Source organism: Lonchura striata, chromosome 7 (genome assembly GCF_046129695.1).
Source record: "Lonchura striata isolate bLonStr1 chromosome 7, bLonStr1.mat, whole genome shotgun sequence".
Classification (NCBI taxonomy): domain Eukaryota; kingdom Metazoa; phylum Chordata; class Aves; order Passeriformes; family Estrildidae; genus Lonchura; species Lonchura striata.
The window spans coordinates 32,281,736-32,297,377 of NC_134609.1; the positions used below are offsets into that span (position 1 = coordinate 32,281,736).

Genomic DNA, 15,642 nt, shown 5'->3' on the forward strand with positions numbered 1-15,642 from the left:
CTGTTTCTGATTAATTGTCCATGTGAAAATAAAATACGCCAAGGAAATGACATTCATACATTCCAATTCCATTCATGCATCAAGCCCACTTTTCTTTAAAATATATTGTTACTAACCAAATTTTTAAAGGATTCGCTAAGTTAAAAAAACCTTAGAGCACTAACTGAAATTTCTGAACTATATATTCTATTTTTCTGAAATTCTAATATCAAACTGTTTACATCTGAAACAGCCCCCCGAAAGCAGCAAATATGTACCTTTTCTTAATCTCACCTCTCCTTAGATCAGCATGAAAAGATTGACACAATTTATTACATCAGAATTATGTTGGGTAAACCATAGAGCACACAATTAAAAAATGATGGATGACTTGCAGGAGGATCTGAGGAAGTGCAAACAGACTGCTCTTCTACTTTTTCTCCAGGAGAGCTGTGAGAATCTGCTTCCACTATAAAAATGTATTAAAAACCATTGTTATTTCTGAATATGGCTAAATATAAGAATGATGTGCTATCATTCAACACATCTTCTCTTTGATTAATACTTATGGTTCTTTAACATTCTTTTAAAAATATTAACAACTGTCACTATATTGAAGAAGCATTTTCTGAAAAAGAAACACAGAAAACTAGGGAATATTTATGATCTGAGCTCTTTCTTCAATTCTATGACAGTGCAAGCTATAAATAAAATTTATTTTATTAAACCTTATTTTAAAAGGTAAGTCCTGCACATTGAAAAATAGCAGTACAATTTTATAGACAGTATATTAGAAATTGTTTTACTCAGAAATTCTTCCCCTCTCTCCAAGAAGATGCCAGATATTTTTTATGTCTAGTATGCCATGTACTGTGTACAATGCAGACTAAAATCTCTGCAGATCCTACTGATCTTTTTGCAGTTTATAATCCCACACCATTGATATTGCTTATGTTGTGTTATTGATTTACCTTGTTAGTAACACTACCTTATTTGTTCAGTGGAGAAAATATTTAGCTTTTGGTCAAAGCCTCCCCAAAATTTTATTTATATAAAATATAGCTACTCCAATTATGATATTGTATTGGTGGTCTTCCAACTCCCAGCTCTTTTATGAAGTTCCAGAGAAAATTGTAATAGCTCATCTATAAGGTTTCACTTACACCTGTGAACTACCTATCTAAAGGTCCTAGCTGGTGTTTATAGCCAGTCTATCATACTAAGCCTTTTAACTCTTACTTTTAATGGAATCCCTTTTCCTGCGACTTCTACTTTTCTGAAGAACACGAACTGTCTGCCCAGTCGTTTTACCAAAACTCAGCAAATCTGAAAAGAAATGTTAGTTTCCATGAGTTTTCAATTAAAGTTTTGAAAAACAAGAAAATATCAACCATACAGCCTGGTGCTTTCACCATGAAATGGTTTTTCATTTAAAACTTAATGAAAAAGGATATCTTTACAGATTTAAGCAATGTATCTGTGCAGATGTAAGTTACATCCAGGGGATGTTTCCCCCATAGTTTATGTAACTACAGATGGCCGTGTCCCGGGGCACTGCTTCTCACCATATAAACCCTATTCTTACCATATGACCATGAATGAACAACCCACCAAATCCATTTTAAGTAGGTTAGTGTTCTGTGTGAAAGATAACCTCCCAGCCCCATGGTGGCCTCTGCATGCAGTTCCGCTCCTATGGGAACTGCAGGCAGAGTTTGGTAAGGAGCAAAGAAAGAGGAGACAGGAGACAGGCACACACAGGCCCTGGGCACACACGCTCGAGGGTCTGGAGCAATACACACACCAGCTGAGGCAAACACAAGCACTCACTCTCAAACAAGGTCTCCAGTCTTTCTGCATTCTCCTCCAAGTTCGTGTACCACTGGGTGGCTATTACAGAACCAACACCTGTAAGGCTTAGAAGGATTGCTGTCTCTGTTGGTCTCTCTAGGGCAATACGTTGACAACTAAAAATCAGAATTTATGAGATCAATAAAAGAAAATGTACATAATATATAAAAATATAACTAAATATACAATGTTTTTTGATAGAAGGAGAAAATGTCAGAGTGCATTTTCTTCTGTGCTGGTCATCAAGTGTTTTCCAACATTCATATGGCACTTTGAATTTATTACAACTAATAATATAATGAATTTGGGTAACCTTGTCTCTACATTTTTTCATGAAGCAGTTTTATCATGGGGTTTACTCTCTGTCATATTACTGTAGTTCTGGACATTTCTGGAAATCTGAAAGGAGTAGTAAGACCCTAACTTTTACAAAACACTGCAGAATACCTTTTATAAGATAGTCCAAAGATTGAGAATCAGGTGTGAAAAGACATGTTTAGACATAAAATACTGCAGGAACTGAAACCTTGTTCTTTGTCCTAAGTATGATGTTGATTCAGAGGCTTAAAAGCAAATCACATGCAATGTGGGATTTGAGTTTTTACTGCTGAATATTTCAATAAGCATCTTCAGCATAATTATTTTAGTCATAAAAGGGGAGTGATACTCTAAGTATGCAGTAAACAGAAGGTTGCATTTTGGTTTTATTCAGATATGCTTTTTGTAGTAATTTTATCAAAATATGATAATGAAAGTTTTCTGCAATCTTTTGGGAAGATGCTATCTGATTGTCTATGGAGTTTATGTGACTCATTTTTTAAATGAATGTGATTCTAAATTTTCAGGAAGCTTTTGGACTTAAACACTTAAGTCTTATTGATAAATTTATTAAACTATTGAACTGAGATTTCAAACTTTTCGAATTTGAAAAACTTGTTTAAGGAATTGTGTTTTGGTTTACTTTAGGAAATGGCTGTTTGGGACCAAAAAAGATATTAAAAAATACCAGGTGTTTGTTTATACACTCAGAAATCTGCATATTTACATATGTAGATATGTGTATAACTTGTCTCACACATAACTAGATTTAATTTAGGCATTGTTGCACTAATTAAACTATTTTTTAGAGACTTTTTTTCTATTTCTTCTATTTCTTCTTCATGGAATGAGTAAGTAGAAAAGCCAAGAGATATTTCTGCCCGCAGGATGTGCTTTGCTCACTTGCTGCCCAGGCACAGTGTCAGCTCAGCCTCAAGTACCTTTCTGCAGGGCTGCTCTCCGGCTGCCCCTCTCCAGGTTTACACTTGTGTCCAGCATTACTTTGTCACCAGTAAGGAGTTTGTCATTTGCTCTTGTTAAATTTCATGTCACTGTTGATTGCCCAATGCTCCAATCTATCTACATCCCTCTGCAAGGCATCTCATTCCTCAAGAGTATGATCAGGCTATCTTAAAATTCAGCATAGACTAAATAATTAATGAATAAAATTAGAATACTGTGGGATCTGTCAATAATTCATAATGGATATGCAATAAAATAATGTAAACCCTACCACCTGCCAACTTAAAAGCAATGAAAATACTGAAATGTGTTTAAAGATTAAATAAAGCTGCAATTAATATTAAAAGTTCTGAACGGGTTATTTTACATGCTATAATAATTTGTTTAAATAAAAATCAGCTTGTTAAACTTTTCCTTGTATGAACCCTCAGAAGGACTCTTAGCAGTTTATCTGTCAAAGGAAAATTTTATATATTCAGTCAGAACATTTTGAGACTCTTGCTCTCAGACTTGTGAGAGACGTGTAATATAGCAAGGTTTCTGTGTCATATTTTCTTATCATTGCCTTCTAACAGAGCTTTCATCCTATTTAGTCCTATAAAGAAGCTCTTTTTCTCATAGAAGTAAAGGATAATATTCATAACTCAAAATTTTAACTTTGCTTTGAAATGATCTACCTTATTGTGGACTTTACGGAAATTGACTTTACCAAAATTGACTTTACCTACCTTTTGTGGAAATCAGAGTTTGCAATTCTTTGGTAACTTTGTTGTGATCTTACCAGATCCAGAAGAATCACCAAATGGCATTCTGGAAAAAAAATATAGCAATGGTGTTTGCACTGATAATAATGCCCAGCATAATAATTAAAGTAAATCAGGCCTTTTGTAAGTTAATTATTTTATTGAACATACTCTAAACCACTAGTATAAAATCGACATATTTCAGCTGCAATTGTCAAGTATTATGTAGAAGTAAACTAATAGTCAACCTAGTCTTATTTCATGTAATTTTGCTACACTTTTTCATAGTGTTTTGCAGGGTTTTTTTCCCTATGCCACATTAGCATAATTGGCAATGAAGTCCACATACCATCTTATATACAGCCAATGACCTGTATGACCCAACTCTGTAGTTTTGAACTCTTGCAAGAGTTCATGGTATGCAGGTATTGAAATTTTTTTGTATCAGCTCCTCTCCATAACTTAACAACCAAGTTAACATCCCTAACATGCCTTATTTTCCTTAAAGGTCTCCAGTGAAACAACTCAGAATACTCTCAAAATAAAATGGTTTTGCCTACTGTTTGGTTTGCTGTAGCTTAAATCTGTTACTTATTCTTCTATCTCAAGCAGATGAGAAGTAAATTCTCTGCCTGGAAAGTCTTTGACACACTTAACACTTCTATCACATATCCTCTTAATATGTCAATCTTCCCTCTGAAAGCATGCTTTAAATGCATATAAACATACCAATGCATATATATTAATTAATAAAACTAAGCACAAAAGCTGTGGTACAGCCTTTTGAACACTTCTAATGTTCTCCAGCAGTAACTTACTCTATGTGATTGATATTTTTCTCTAGCTGAGACTTTTGGAATACTACGTAGAGTGGGAAATTATTTCACACAGCTTGCATGCGACACTCCTGTATAGCTACCCCTATACAGACCTTGGGGGATTTTTAACACTAGCAAGGGTACATTGTTTAATTTGTGATCCATTTTGAGTCTGCTCTATAACTCTGCTCCTTAAACACTCATACCTTAATTTATTAATGATTAACTGATTATTTTCCCTGAAGTATAATATCTCCCACTAGACTTTCCCAAATTACACCCTGCATAAAGCAAGGTTAATTTGTATTACAATCTTCCATTTCAGGATTTGCTAAATCACTGCATTCTCTTTGTCAGCCTGGTCTCATGCTCTGATTTAGCAATTATGTATTTTATTTCATCATGTAAATGACCAAACCGAATGCTTCATAATATTTGGTCTAGGTTAGAGCTTTCAGAAATCTCAGACAGAATTAACCCCGGTATATTTTAAGAGTAGGGAAAAGGGCAAGGTTTAACAACTTTCCAGAAGTTGCCAGACCTGTAAATATCTGGTCTGTTGATATCTGAAACACCATCTTCAGACATGATCTATGTATATAAAGAAAACATATTTTCTTATTTCTTGTAATATTTACATATAGATATTTAAATCACTTTTAAAATCAAAGCTTCATGAAGAAGCTTCCTGTTGCTCTACAGGGCTTCACAATCTGATGTGTACTGTCCTCACTTTCACATGTCAACACAATATAGCTACTCCGACAAATTCAGCCCAACTCCGAAATCAAGCTTCATCCAGATGTGCAAGGAAAACAGAAGGATAAATAAAGATTGTTAGTCTGAAAAACTAGTCCTGAATCTACGCCTTATGCTATAACAGAAAGACTAATTAGTTGTGAAGAAACAGAGAAAAGATACCCCCTCAGAGTCTACAAATGCTCTGTAATAGCAGAGTAATCCTTCAGCATTGACCCAGCCTTGATGGACAAGTCTTGCTTGACACAGCAGAGACTTACAAATTTTGGCACTTGAAGCCACACTGCAGAGGTTGTTCTTACTATTAAAAAATATATTGCAACCAAATACTAAATTCCAAAGAAAATGAGATGGTTTACTGAGAAAACCATTAGATATTGACTTAATTTTTGAAACCTAAGAAATTCCAACACATGGAACTGAAGAAGGACTAAGTTTATTTGTGAGAATTTACAAGAAAGCTGTGCAACAGAATAAAACCAACATAATACAAAGGTTCTCTGACTAAAAACTCTGGATCTAGAAAAAAGCCCTTAATTACCAACATCAGTACTGTGATAATGATACAATAGGACATGTCTAGGGATCAAAGTTGGTATAATTAAAAATATTTCTCAATTTGTTTATCTTACTTGTGATGTTCATAGCAACCAACCAGTTAAGCGACACATGAGACATGAATCTCTCCATCCCATAGAACAGAAATGCACTACAGCTTGTCAGCAGCTGCTTCCATTCAGCTTGGCTGAGAGGAAGGAAGAAGCAAGAAAGTACATTACTTTCATGTTGCTCTTTTACAAGCATAGTTTTCAAAAATTATCCATAGCAAACAGTTCAGTGCTGTTTACTCCAGAAATAATAACAAAAATCAGCATGCAAAGCAAGAAGATAAGCATGGCTGCAGAATTCTGTGAGAAGTGTAATAATTCATATGGATTATTAATACTGTGCTCTTGTATTAAAATGATTACTCAGTAATAGTGAGCAAGAGGCATAGTGTGTTTTTAGATAAATACCAGCTTCTTCATCAAATAACCAAAATTTTAAAAAATCATCACAGTACATATTGTACAGCTTTAAAATACAGTCTTTGTCTGACATTCAAAGGGAGTAGTCATGTGTATACCCACCAGAACATGAGCAATTAGTTTTTAAAAAGAGATGTGGATAATCAGGCCAGCTTGCAGCAAAACCTGCAATTTGTTAATAATGATCTTTGCAATTTTTATGAAAAGTAGTAGAATACCTACTCAGTGGTATTAGCTAAGTAGACAAAATTCCAAAGGACTGACTGCTGAACTAGCACTTAGGAAGGAAGTTCCAGTGATGGCCATGTTCTCTCATAAGGTTTGTCACTGTTTGACCTCTTGAGATCCCTTTTATTCCTCTATGGCTATGATCTTAAAAGTAATGTATTTCTATAAAGAACAAAGTGTGTTTATGAGTAGACTCCATAAAACAGTATTAGCTTCATGATCAATGTTTGAAATCGGAAACTGTGTGCTGTACTACTGTGCTTCTGAAATCTGCACTCCCATTTACAGTTGGCTGAAGGTGCATGGAGATGCTTTGGTTTTACAGCTTGGATTTACAAACAATTATGAGCAAAGCCAGAAATTACACTTATCCTCACATATGTGTATTCATCAAAGACTGCACCAGAAGACTTTCTATCAAAATTAGATTATTTACATATACACCAATTCTGACAAAAGCAACCTGCCTGAATCTCTTTGCAGCACTCTATTTCACATCTCTAAAATACTCTGTCTACAAACCTAGATCTGTGTTTGATACAACAATGGTTTGCTATGTGTTTATCAGCTCAGAAAAATGCAACCCTATTTTATGAACAAAGTCTCTGAAAAAAGTACAATTTTAAACAAGAAATATGGATAAAACAAGAAAGTAGATAGAATATTACATACCTTGGAGCATACATATTGCCAATAACACCTTCCCACTGCACTGTAAATAGGTCATAGCATTTTTCTAATATTTCCTCTATTTTTCGGGAAGGATTTGAAGCTTCTGTAACAACAGAATTTCATCATTATGAATGGAACATACCACAAACTACTTTGGGCAATCTCAATTTCAATAACTTTAAAATGACACTATTACATTTAGGGTGTTTTAAATGATCATTAGATTTCATGTTTTTTGAAACCTAGTCTGGCTTGTAAAATAAAAACAATTGTGACGTTTTCAGAGTAAAATTGGGATGCCCATTTGAAAGGTGTCTTATAATGAACAAGGATTATTTGGTAGACAGGTTAAGGACACGAAGAAAAAATTTTAGGTATCCTGAAAAAAAGGTAAAGAATTGAAAACAAATACTGCTCATATGGATCTGTTGCAGGGGCTCAGAGAGGACTTAAGTGAGTGGATAAACCAACTGAGTGTCTAGAGTCCTGATTTCAGGAAACAAGACTCCAAAATCACCTCTTCTCTCCAAGGACATTGCACATTTAATGATAAGCAATGTTCTCCTTTTGACTACATTTTCATACTAGTATAAGTTAAAAGATACACTGTAGAGTCAGATATTGAGCACATGAAGTGTTTTATATTGTTCTGCTGTGAAGGAGAGCTGCAAACACATGGAGACACACTCTGTTATGTTACTGATTGTTCTGTAGCTTCTTGTGCTATCTGTTTGGACTTAGTAACTATTTCAACAACTGAAGGGAGCCAACAAGACAGATGGAGAGAGACTATTTACAAGAACATATAGCGACAGGACAAGGGTGAATGGCTTTACACTGAAACATAGTTGATTTAGGTTAGGTATCAGGAAGGAATTGTTCCCTGGCAGGCTGGGCAGCCCTGGCACAGGTGCCCAGAGCAGCTGTGGCTGCCCCTGGATCCCTGGCAGTGCCCAAGGCCAGGCTGGACACTGGGGCTGGAGCAGCTGGGACAGTGGGAGGGGTCCCTGCCATGGCAGGGGGTGGAATGAGATGAGCCTATAGGTCCCTTCCAGCCCAAACCCTTCCCTTCTGTCTTTCTGAAGCTAAAAGCCTGCATTAATGGTTAGTTGTGCTGTTTCACACATGCACCATATACAAGTGATAAGCTGTGCTGTTCTGATGAAAAGGAATGCTTTTTTGCCAACATCTTGATGTCACAACTTCATTTTTTGGTACAAAACAGTTCTAAATTCCACATGTAGTTTGAGAATGAAATATTATTTAATATATATTACCTGCTTCTCTTCCTTCATTATAAGGGTCCACAATATCTGATAAACAGTTGATCACAAACAACGCATTCAAACAACGAAAGAAGGAAATGTAGCTGATACACTTAGCCAATAGGTTGTGAAAGGATACATTTTAAATTACATGTATCAACAGGCAAGCAATTAGAAGATAGATCACGATTAAGTGGTGCCTACAATTAAAAATAATACATATTCTCTTATATGTTAAAGTTTCAATTAAATACTAAGAATATTACATTACTTATGACAAAGAACTAACAAAGTTTTGAATCTGAGTTTAAAAGCATCATGGTACTCAATTGTCAGTGGAAATTAATAAACTAGTCTGCATTAGCTACAATGCATATACATATATTAAACATATATACATACACACGTGTGCACACATATATAGATATATAAATGCAAATATAAATATAACTTTATAAAAGCATATGTAATCACTATATAAAATAAAATATTTTGTTGCAGAAATTATTTTCAGTAACTTTAAGCAGCTTCCTTTGTGGTTTATTAAATGTGTCCTACTTATAAAGTGTTACTCGTCAAAGAAAAACTCCTTGCAAAATCAATAGGAACCAAAACTCTTATGGACTTATGAGACATTCACACCACTTCAGAATTCTAGGACACATAATGAGCTTATATTCAACCCACTTTCACACTTTTTTATGCAAGTTCTCTGGTTATTTACAAAAAATGTGGAAAGTTCACCATTTGGATATTCTTTTTCTGATTAGCTTTTGTGGTTTTTCCTTTAGATGTTTCAACATTGCTTTTAAATTCAGTTTCTGTGAAAATGAAAAGAAAAAAAATTAATGGATAGGCAGATATAGCAAATAAATGTCCTTGAAGGACTGTACATATTTAACATCATGAAGTAGTAGTAGTAATAGTACTACTAGGAATAATAATAAAAATAATAACAGCAATAGATTAAAATAAAAAGATAAAAATTCATTTCAAAACATAGGAAGGTAAGGACATTACCCAAGCCTTATTGCCTAAAAATAAAGTCTTTAAAGTGGAACACAAGGAGGAGATGTGATCCCTTAGACATTAAATGCTTCATTACACTGCCAATTTTGGTTAGAGTTAAACAGCGATCATCAAAGCACTTTCTAAGTAATTTACCATATCTACTAATTGTTGATGTTAATGTGATAATTGAAGCTTCTGTGGGACACACAGAGATCTAAAGGAAAAGGGAAATTTCATATTTGAATTGGATTTTTTATTTCTTTAAGGGAATTTTAGAAAGCACAAAAAACTGTCTTATGTTTCTCACTGGATTATCACCCAGAGTACATATCAGCCAGTTATTACAGAATGCCCTGGAAGTTCAGGGAAGCTTGAGATTATACTGCTCATGTTTCCTCATTCAGTGGCCTCTGTCATAATTGAAAGAAGAGACTTTTCAACTATGCTTCCTCTCATCTGTCTACTTCTTAAATTATGTAACCATAAGTTCCACTCTGAAAAAGGGAAAAACAGAAATAGAAAAAATCCTACATGTTCTAAAACTTGTATTTCTGAAAGGCCTATTGTAGTATGTAAACTAAAAATATGCTAATCTCAGATTACTTAAAAATCATTCCCTTTAGAAAGAAGGAGTGAAATGGAAGAACAGAACAGGTTATAATGGAGACTAAATATTACTAAATATTTTAGATATGTGCACAATACAAGAACCTCTCTAGAACAACACACTTTCATATTACAGAGTGAGATTTTCTACACTTGGTCTATTTTTTATCTTGGACCATCTAGTTTTAATAATTTTATGTGGTTTTCTCTACATATGAGAAAAATGCAGCTTAAAATTTTTAACTTTATTAATAGACGGTATCTTTGATTCATAAAAAATGGCTTGGTGCCTGTATTTATGACTCACTTCTACATCTAAGAAATTAGTTTTATGATGCCATAAGGAGAAGTTTACCAGCTGCCCAACTACCTTACTTAACTTCATTTTGCTAGAGTTTATGTAGGGTATAAGTGTCAGCAGTAGGAGAAGTTCATAAAGCCTGTGGGGATTTGATTTTGCCCAGGTGTGGCACAAGAACTGAGAGGAAAGTATTTCAGAGAGTAAAATTTTACATTTGCTGTTTTAAGCAAAGTCTTAAAGTAGTGATAAAGAAAAATTACAGAAGTGTGAATTCTTACTTCCTTTTTTTCATTGCAGCTGAAAATACCTTTGAAGTTTTAACAACATGCTCGTAAATTTGTTTACAGTTTTAGATTCCACTAAGTTTTACATAATTCTTTAATGTGTCAAGGTTATTTTAAATTAGCTACCACTGCTCCTATAATCAACCTGTACAATATTGAAATAATTCTACTGCACTATTTAGTCCAACAAAGATACTGAAAACCTATTGCATGTGCTTGTCTTCCAGTAAAATATACACAACAATTAATATTTAAATTTTTAGATATCTTTTTTATGCATCATTATGCTAAAGGAAAAAATGTTTATCTAATAGTACCTGACTTAGCCCAGTGTAGTCGATTGTAGAGAAGTTGTAGAGAAAAATCTCTGGAAACAGAACTTATTCCTTCCTCCTTAAATATACTCAGAGCTTCCAAAGGCAACTCCATAAATAATGTATCCCCAAGTAATATCACAGACAATCCTAAATCTACAGGTGTATCTAAAGAGATGTGACAGAGCATGATTGAGATTTAATTCTCAGTTTGTCTATAAACAATTGCAGTTAGATGTAAAAACCTAAGTTTCCTCCACTGTATGACACATGAACTTCATTGTACTGTGGATTAAGTGCATTAAGAAAAAATATTTCTTTTTATATCATTACTCTTAAGATGTTCTCAAATTTCTATGTACTTGTTAGCAACAATTTTTCAGAGGGAAAATCATCCCTGTATTAATAACCAACCATCTCAGCTCCAAGTCCAGGTATATGCAATACATTCAGGAAAACAATATTTGGGAATGCGAAATTGCCAGAGCAGTGATTAGCTAAACAGAATAGAGTTGTAGAGGCACGCTTATCCAATACTGTCTTGTTCTGTAGAAAAGTTTTGTTTCTTTTATTTAGGGAGAAAAGTACCAAATATTATTATAGCAATATTTCTGTTCTACAGAAAAAGAGCAAATGCACGGGGGACAATTTATCCAGTTTTTGCAGATGTGTTTTCTTGAGATGTGTTTAGAGACATAATGTAGCTTGTATACAAGCTAACAATCTGTGAGAGTCCATAAAACTAAAAGCAAAAAAAAAAAAAAAGACAAAACAAAGACACTTACCCAACTACTGACTTAAGAAAGTTCTTTATTCTAGCTCTTCTCCTGAAAAACTGGTTTGTGATAAAGACATTTCATTTAGGTGTCTACAGATTGTATGGTTTGGAAGACTCTAAATAAATGCAGAAGCATTGCTCCAGCATCTAAATCTGTCTTTGAAAGTATACTGAAATATTTGATTTGATATAGAAAATAAAACAGAGGAAAACAATGCTAAAGTCTTTGTCCTCTCCTTGTCTTTGTTTTAAATAAAATTAAAATTGAAATTACTGGATTTTTGTATCTGTCCACACACACACAACTCAAGGAAGCACATACCCTGCATTCCAGCTTGTTTGGTGTCCTTATCTTTCACTTTATTTTTTCCTGTTTCAGCTGCTGAAACTGATACACACTGGGATTCTCTAGGAAGAGGAAATTAATGGAAAATATTACCAACTTCAATTTCTGTGTCAGTTTCAGTGAAATTTTACACAAAGGACACTCTTCCTTTGGGGTTCCTGTCCTTTAGAAATCCCATCTTTAAACATTTTAATTATACTGTTGCATCTTGAGCTTCAACTTAAATATAACTTAAGCTGGAGAACAGTGCTTCTCAGAAATGGCCATTTGTCTATCATATTGCTCAGTCTGACATATCCTGACTATACTCTTTCAAGACATGAAACCTTCATTCAGCAGGGCATCCTTTCTAAAACCATTCCTTTATTTGAGGGATTTGAGTCACAGCCCTGTTTTCACAAATGATAACCAAAGTCAATATATCTTACCTGACAGCAGAAAAATCCAGCTGTGACAGGGTTGGTTTCAGATAGACTTCCATAATTTCTATTATTTCAGAGAAATCTGATATCAAATCAAGCTCACTATCACCTGTGTTCTCTGTTGGAGTCTATCACACACATAGAAACAAATATTAGAATACTTTCAATCTCCATTCTTATTAAATATCATTATATATATAAATTTTGTATTATGTTAAATCAGACTAAGGAAAATAACGTGAAAGATCATAAAATGGAAAATACAAATGCAAGAAGCTGGTTTCAAAACTACTTTATTCCAAAATTTTGTACCAGCGTTTTGCAAAATACTCTAATATAGAATTACTAGAAGGTGTCAATACTTTTTTCAACAATTAATATACTTCAGTAATTTCAATGGAGAATGGCAGAAAACTACAGCAGAAAGAAGTTATAATGTGTTTTTTCAAATAATGAGAAGAAACTTCATAAGGACAATTTTGAGAAGTGAACAGAAACTGTAAGATTCATATAGGAGAAGCAAATGAAAGCAAATTGAGAGATCAGTGGATCCAAATTAGGGAAAAAAACTAATTGGAATGAAGAAAATAGAGAGGGAGAAAATAGAATCATGCAAGAGAGAAAGACATTGAAAACTGAGGTTTGTAAAATCCAACCTAGATGGACAAAAAGCCACTAACTGAACAAACAAACTCAACTAAATGGTGAAGAGTTTATTAATGAATTAAATCCTCATCCATGGCTTGTGTTGCTCAGTATAGGGTGCATGGATAAGTTCTATGAGTTTAATGCATATGCTTTTTAAAAACCTGAGTCATGTGGTTTTTTTCACCTGTTCAACCTGACACTATCTGAGCACCATTTTTTTTTTTTTACTTACTCCATTCAGCAATCTTTATAAAGTTGCCAATACAACAAAGGCTGGCCACAGGCAAGAGAAAGTGATCATCAACAATTCAACCATCTGCAATACTCGGTATTTTAACAGAAAGATGGTAATGTGATGAATAAAACAGAATTACAATTCAAGAGCCAGATTTGTCAATGTTCAAGGTAACCTAGACTGGTATTGTATCCTATATCTATCCCTGCCCCAAACTGTCACTGCTTCTTTCAGGCCCTGCAGCTGGAACCAGAACCACGGGGCAGGGGAGTGCCAGTCCCCCCCTAAAAGCCCAGGCAGAGCTCCCTTGCCTCCCAGCTCTCCCTTGCCTCTTGGCTTTTGCCCTAGAGCTGAGGCAGTGCAGGTGGAGGCTCCTCTTCTGGATTTTCTCTTGTGGTTTTTCTGGGGGGTTACTATGATTGGGGTTTATTCCCCTGAGAGGCCACATTTCAAAGTCCTGGGCGTCCTCAGGGCAAATTCCATGAGTGCCTGTCTGCAGCCAGCATCAAGAGAGAGGAGCAGAGTGGCCCTGCTCTGTGTGGTCACCCCAGAGTGCCAGCAGAGGTAAGAAGGCACCAAGTTTCCCCAGCCAGCTGCCCTGCCCTCTTCTCTTGAGAGGAAGGCAAAATCCCAAGTTCTGGACCTTCACCAAGTGCTAATCACCAGAGTGTGCCAGCTGCCTGAAATCTCTGAAATATGACACATATTCAAGTAAACTGATCTCAGCTGCATCACTTTAATTCTGATTAACTAGTGAAAATTTCAAAGCTCCTGAATGACAAATACAGCAATTACAGCACAGTAAGATTAAATTTTGAAGCAGAGTACAAAGCATATAGTATCTGTGAAGACTATGGATGCCACACTTGGAATGAACTGAAAAATTCTATATAAAGAATGTCTACCATATTTTTAGTACATATTTTTCACCCAGTTTTGAATATAAGGTAATAAAATACATTACCACATCTGTTTTGGAGACACACTCTTTCAAGTTGTGAAAAACGGTTTTTTTGAGATGATTCTTCATCTTTTGCTGCTTGTAAAGATGCATTTTTTCCAACAAAATACGAAACACATCAGGATTCACAGGAAACCGAGAAACTTTTGCCTGCACTATTAAAAGAAGGTTAACACCATCTTAAGAGTCTTTTTGTACTTGTACTTTTTGTACTTGAAGAAATTATTGTACAAACACCATCAGTTTCTAGCCATGGTATTATTTGAAAATAAAATCTAGATAAATAGATAAGCACAAAATATATACAGAAATGTACAACAAAAAAACCTATTATTTATTTGTAACAACCTCAGCCTTCAAATATAAACAAAAATGATATAAATTGCTACTACATATGCAACATTTGATAATGAGACATATTTATGAATTTATGTTCCTTGGTAATTAGGAAGAGTTAAAATTATTTTTAAAAGTATTTTAAATTTTTACTAACTGCAACAGTGAAAGATATGAGCCTTCTCATAATATCAGTGCAATGATTTTTCTCTCTTAAAAGAGGTACTTACCCATCTGCTGAGTGAGTTTTCCTTTCTGCCTTGCAGTACTTACTTTGGGCATCACAATCAATGAACTGTACAACTGTGATCTGTGGAAACCAGAAAAAAATAATTATTTGACTGTCTAGCCTTGTTTATATGACTCATAATTATTATATGAGTCATTATTGCCCTCTAATTTAATGTGCTCACAAATACTCTCATGACACAGTAACTATCCCCACCTTGGGTGCAAAACCCTGCAAATTTTAGCTGGAACAAATGGAGAGTGGTAAGGTAAATTCTTTTATCCCTGTGTAACCAATAAGGTAGATATCTTTTTGTTCAATGACAAGTTAAAGTCTTTTTAAATTGGTGAATGCTCTCATATCAGTTGCTATAGCTCAAGTTATGATCTAGTTTATTGCAGATAATTAGGCTGTAATAATCAAATAATTGGTGGCTTTATAAAGCTAAATATGACCCCTTCTAACATTTCCAAGAGCATAAGCAATAAAAGCAGGAAACTCTTAACAGAACTTAAGAATCATATCAATAATGGCTTGAAACCTTTCA

The 15,642-nt window shown here is 34.5% G+C and overlaps 1 protein-coding gene across 1 annotated transcript in view; it reads right to left on the reverse strand.

Annotated features, from left to right (window-relative positions):
• Positions 1-311: 311 nt before the first annotated feature.
• CFAP46 (cilia and flagella associated protein 46) overlaps positions 312-15,642 on the reverse strand; it is a 66,884-nt gene continuing 51,553 nt past the window's right edge. Inside the window, exons 46-59 of the mRNA XM_077784768.1 lie at positions 15,097-15,176; positions 14,534-14,685; positions 12,693-12,814; positions 12,241-12,326; positions 11,144-11,308; positions 9,369-9,445; positions 8,764-8,824; positions 8,637-8,672; positions 7,360-7,462; positions 6,064-6,176; positions 3,840-3,921; positions 1,810-1,946; positions 1,219-1,305; positions 312-448 (exon numbers count right to left, since the gene is read on the reverse strand). Of these exons, the coding sequence (XP_077640894.1) occupies positions 312-448; positions 1,219-1,305; positions 1,810-1,946; positions 3,840-3,921; positions 6,064-6,176; positions 7,360-7,462; positions 8,637-8,672; positions 8,764-8,824; positions 9,369-9,445; positions 11,144-11,308; positions 12,241-12,326; positions 12,693-12,814; positions 14,534-14,685; positions 15,097-15,176 (1,438 nt within the window). The remainder of the gene's footprint in view (positions 449-1,218; positions 1,306-1,809; positions 1,947-3,839; positions 3,922-6,063; positions 6,177-7,359; positions 7,463-8,636; positions 8,673-8,763; positions 8,825-9,368; positions 9,446-11,143; positions 11,309-12,240; positions 12,327-12,692; positions 12,815-14,533; positions 14,686-15,096; positions 15,177-15,642) is intronic.